Source organism: Triticum aestivum, chromosome 3D (assembly GCF_018294505.1).
Source record: "Triticum aestivum cultivar Chinese Spring chromosome 3D, IWGSC CS RefSeq v2.1, whole genome shotgun sequence".
NCBI classification, from domain to species: Eukaryota; Viridiplantae; Streptophyta; class Magnoliopsida; order Poales; family Poaceae; genus Triticum; species Triticum aestivum.
In genome coordinates, this window is record NC_057802.1 from 478883588 (window position 1) to 478888088 (window position 4501).

General features: G+C 42.0%; 1 protein-coding gene across 2 annotated transcripts; it reads right to left on the bottom strand.

Annotated features, from left to right (window-relative positions):
- Positions 1-313: 313 nt before the first annotated feature.
- Positions 314-4501, bottom strand: LOC123079820 (transcription initiation factor TFIID subunit 12). Of its 2 annotated transcripts, XM_044502636.1 has the most exons (8): positions 4203-4501; positions 3497-3658; positions 2514-3161; positions 1647-1721; positions 1394-1472; positions 1240-1304; positions 1087-1122; positions 314-751 (listed from the first exon to the last, which is right to left on the bottom strand). In XM_044502636.1, exons 1-8 carry the CDS (start codon positions 4449-4451, stop codon positions 644-646), a joined length of 1422 nt encoding a protein of 473 aa, XP_044358571.1. In that variant the 5' UTR covers positions 4452-4501; the 3' UTR covers positions 314-643. The 2 variants fall into 2 exon arrangements, with proteins under 2 accessions (XP_044358571.1, XP_044358570.1); XM_044502635.1 differs by having other exon boundaries at positions 1087-1304.

A 4501-nucleotide genomic window follows, 5' to 3' on the forward strand; every position in this document is an offset into this window, starting at 1 on the left:
GACACCAGCTGATTGTTCTTCACTTCTCCTGACCCGCTTCCCAAGCAACACAGATAAAAGCCCTAATAACTGGTATACTCCAAAATTTCAAAAAAAGGATCCTGCTGGTTCAGGGGAATGAAAAGAGTGTATCGACATTTTCTTCAGGCGACCAAGTTCCCAATGGCAGTTTATCTGGGACCCCTATCAGAACATATAGTAGCAAATGGTAGTTGATGCAGTGTTCCTGTCACTATGGCCTTATCAGGGACTGGCTAATTCAGTAGCAAATGCAAATGCTGGACAGCCCATGCCAATAAACCTTGGATTGAGGTCAATAGTAATAGTAAAATAACACTCATTCAGGAAATATGAGAACAGCACCCATGAGCATATATACACATACTTAGCCATTGCCAGAGTAGCTGAGACGATGACACTTCTCCTGCTTAAGCAAAATCCTGAAATGGATAAGTACTGCTGACACCTCACCAAGGTTCAGGGTCTAAATTTGCAGGGTTGCGACTGAGCCGTACCATAAAACTACGGAACAAACATATTAGGTAGCACTTAGCACTGTAATACTTCCAGCTTTACAAAAAATATTATCCATGTTATGTTTGCAGGGCTACACACTCTACAAGAAGGGCTAGTGGTTTTCCATTCACGGAGAACCTGTGGCAGGTGGCTTTGGAGCCTGATTTTTCTGGTTGGCTGTAGATTGGGCAGCAGAGGTCTTTATGTTCCCTTCACTCGCCATTGACTTCTTGATCTGGATCGATTGAGGTAACAGAAAAACTAACATATCAACTCCAAATGCAATGGAAGTATCGAACAAAAGCGGATATACTAACCATACTTCAGGCACATGCAGAAAATGCAGAATTATATCCATAGTTCATTTTTTCTTTCAAACATCATTTTATGTAGATTGAGATCCTTGGAGCTCTAAAAGTTATATTTGAGTAGATGCAATCACAATAATATGTTTACGAATATCATGTTTCCAACCAATGACAGAGGCGAGAATTATATCCATAGTTCAAGAAGTAATCATGCTTGAAATAAGGTCGATAGTTGATGTGGTGAGGATGATAAAAAAAGTACCAGAGTAAGCCTCTCCCTGTGAATATCGTTGACATGCTGCAGATCACCAAGAAGAGGCAAGGAAATGTCAATATGGGTTACAAAAGAAATAACTACAAGAAGGAAGAAATAACTACAAGAAGGAAGAAATAAATATGTGATGTTAAGAATTACCGGCTTCTTGTATAGTTTTATTTCATCCCCGGTGAAACCTGGCAAGGTGATATTCCAGCTTCTCTCTGCAATGGTGATATTAAAGTATAACACAACTGTAATTACACAAGCGCATTAGCACAAATATTCTAGAAAAGCCAAAATAATTAGGTACCTGCATGAAGGAGTACATCTTTGGCTTCCAAAGTAGTCGACTTTCTATGCTTTGCTAAAGAACAAGCAAATGTTCCGACCTGCTCAAAATAGTTATAGAAAACAAAATAGCTAATAAAAAGTCATCCAGAATGCACAAAGGCTTGAGAAACCATGCGTATTTTTCTTTAAAAAGGAAAGCATATTCTGAAAAATAATGATCCTAGGATAAAAATCACCAAACGAAAAAAAGAAGAAAGGGACAAAAAACCTACAGATTCAATAAAATCTTCTGCAATGTCAATAAGAACATCTTCAACGTCAGGATCCAGCCTTTCCGAAGGGTCGATCTGTGCGAACAAATTATAAGAAAGGTTAGCACTTTTAATGCTATAATGTGAAATGCGCAACTACAGAAAACTAGTACGAGAGTCAATTAATCGTTAAATCAATCAGCCCAAGTGATGTTTACGATCCTACAGAGCTCATGGTGAGTAATGTAAATTCAACAAAAATATCTTGTGCAAGTACTTACAAGAGTAATTACTGTTCCACTAAAACCGTACTAAAGTTCAACCATCACTGGAATAGATTTAACACATATCATTCTAAGCACTTAAATCAATAGCGCAATTTTAGGAAGGGGGATCTGATAAAATGAAACAGTGTTTGATAAAATGACACGCCCCATGTCAGTGACATGTAGGTTCCTTGCTTGGTCCGTGCACTATGCATGTAGACTACAGAAAAGTATGTCAAAATATGGCACACTTTGTTCTTTGCTACATATGATCCAAATATGATACATTTTTTTCTTTTTACTACTGAGGACAAAATCCGGTTATTCTGTTTTTGATTTTACAAAAGGATAGCTGAACTTTCAAAGTGTTCTCTGTCATGTTGTTCTTTATGCAACTATGCATAGGGGTAGCAAAAGATGAGGCTAAGAACAGAGAAAACAAGCATTTTAGACAGATATGCAAAAGGAAATATTTTGGAACCAGAATAACACACTAACAAACACCATTAATCACACCAGTAGAATGAGATGTATGAAAAACTGAAAATATAGGATCTAAGGAAATCTGGAATTGCATAACCTGCACCTTCTCTCACACTGCAGCTCAGGAAACACAGCATACCTGTGCAAGTAAATCATGAATACTCCTCTTGGAGAGTAGCCGATTACTGGATTCACCAGAAGCTGCATCGGCAGAAGCCATGTCCACAAGCTGCATATTAGTAGCTTGTAGTGTGGCTGGAGAATCAGGCTTCTGAGTCAATGAGACAGGAGTCCGAGCAGCTTGCTGCTGGTTTTTTAGTGTTGTATTTTGCTGATTTTGCTGTGAGGAACTCTGTGGTTGACTTTGCTGCTGTTGCTGTTGCTGCTGCTGTTGTTGTTGTTGCTGCTGCTGCTGCTGCTGTAAAACTTGCTGTTGCTGCTGCTGTAAAACTTGCTGCTGCTGCAAAACTTGCTGTTGCTGCTGCTGCTGCTGCTGCAAAACTTGCTGTTGCTGCTGCTGATGCTGATGCTGAGGTTGCTGCTGAGGTAGCTGCTGCTGTCCTGAAAGTGCATTCTGTTGAGAAGTTACAGGTGCAGATTGTGCAGCATGGTATGGTCTTGGTTGTGGAACTTGTGGCCTTGGTTGTGGAACTTGTGGCCTTTGTTGTGGAACTTGTGGCCTTTGTTGTGGCCTAAATGGTGAAGACATATTTGCCGGAGTTTGCTGTAAAGCCGTCGCAGGGGAACCCATAGACATTGGTCTTGTTAAAGAATGCATGGGGGTTTTCTGTGGGAAAATAATTCAATCAAGCACACAACATGACATGAATTGCAATAAAGAAGTTGGTGTATTCCCTCCTAATCTGATGGTACACCATACAGTATGTGGAATCAATCAAGGGGCAACAAGCCTGAATTTAGCCTATACTTCTATGGATTACAAATGATTGATCCACATTTAGAAGGTATGCAAATATTCTTTCATCTCTGCACTAACATTTATATGAACAAATATAATTTACATAATCACATATTTTGCATATAACCGAAACACAATAATGAAATGCCTACAGATAAAACTAGACTACATCATTACAAGTAACAGCCTAACAGGCTTCTTACTTGTGAACCTGGCATTTGGCTACCAGACGAAGATGGTGTCGCTGATGATGGAAGACCTGGCCTTGGCTGTTGCGAACCAGATACTGCTCCTGGTCTCATCTGAGACGCGTTAAGGGAACCAATCATCCCAATATTCTGGATCCCCGGGGCAGGTTGCCTAAGCTGTAAGCCATAAACATCATTAGGAACCGTTTCATAACTCAAAAGAGAAGGCAGGGTGGAAGTTAATGACAATGAAAGCACTTAAGAGATATTCTGCATCCGCATAGTCGTAGACTAATCATACCGGGATTAGGTTTCCTTCTTCCATACAAAGGACAGGCGGATAACTATATAAAGCCATGAGGTGGTTCACTGGTCTTAGAAACCCAATAAATCCAAGATCTCATTCAAAGCAAGGTGGAACCAGCTGGGGGTTCAAGAGAAGATTAAAGTGTCGTGTATATAGGACAAGAAACAGAGGGTCCTAAAAGTTGGCCATGGTTGAGAGAGTGACGATCCATTGTACGCTTGAGGTTGAGTTTAACAAATTAGTACTAGCTAGGAACATCAAGAAAGTGCAGCTAATCACAACTAATGGCTTCCTTGAGAGAGAGAAAATATGGTACATGAGCTCAGTTTTGGCCTCAATTGGAAGAGAACTCCATGAATGTTGAGCTTATTAACCAGGATTATAAAGAACCGAGTTCAAGAATGAGACGCAGACCTGTGGAGTGGGCAGCGGGGCCTGGTCGGGGCCGCGATGCATAGGGCTGAATTGATGGGCGAGCGGCGGCGGCGGCACGAACCCCGTATAGCCCATCGGGGTCTGCGCCCCACGCGGGTGCGCAGGCAACCCAATCGCAACCCCTCCCCTTGCCATTGCAGAAGCCGCGGAGGAGGCCCCTGCTGTGGCGGCAGAGGAGGAGGAGGACATCGTGATGGGCGAGGCTAGGTGGGTGTACGGCGGCCTCATGCGAGGCGCCGGCGGCCGCGCGGTAGCGGGGATCGGAGTTGGGGGCTCTA

Coding starts and splice junctions, on each gene's coding strand:
- LOC123079820 (XM_044502635.1), bottom strand. CDS start 4,451: ATGAGGCCGCCGTACACCCACCTAGCCTCGCCCATCACGATGTCCTCC. Junction 1,722..2,513: donor TTCATGATTTACTTGCACAG/GTATGCTGTGTT, acceptor TTGTTCGCACAG/ATCGACCCTTCGGAAAGGCT. Junction 752..1,086: donor ACAGGGAGAGGCTTACTCTG/GTACTTTTTTTA, acceptor CAATCGATCCAG/ATCAAGAAGTCAATGGCGAG.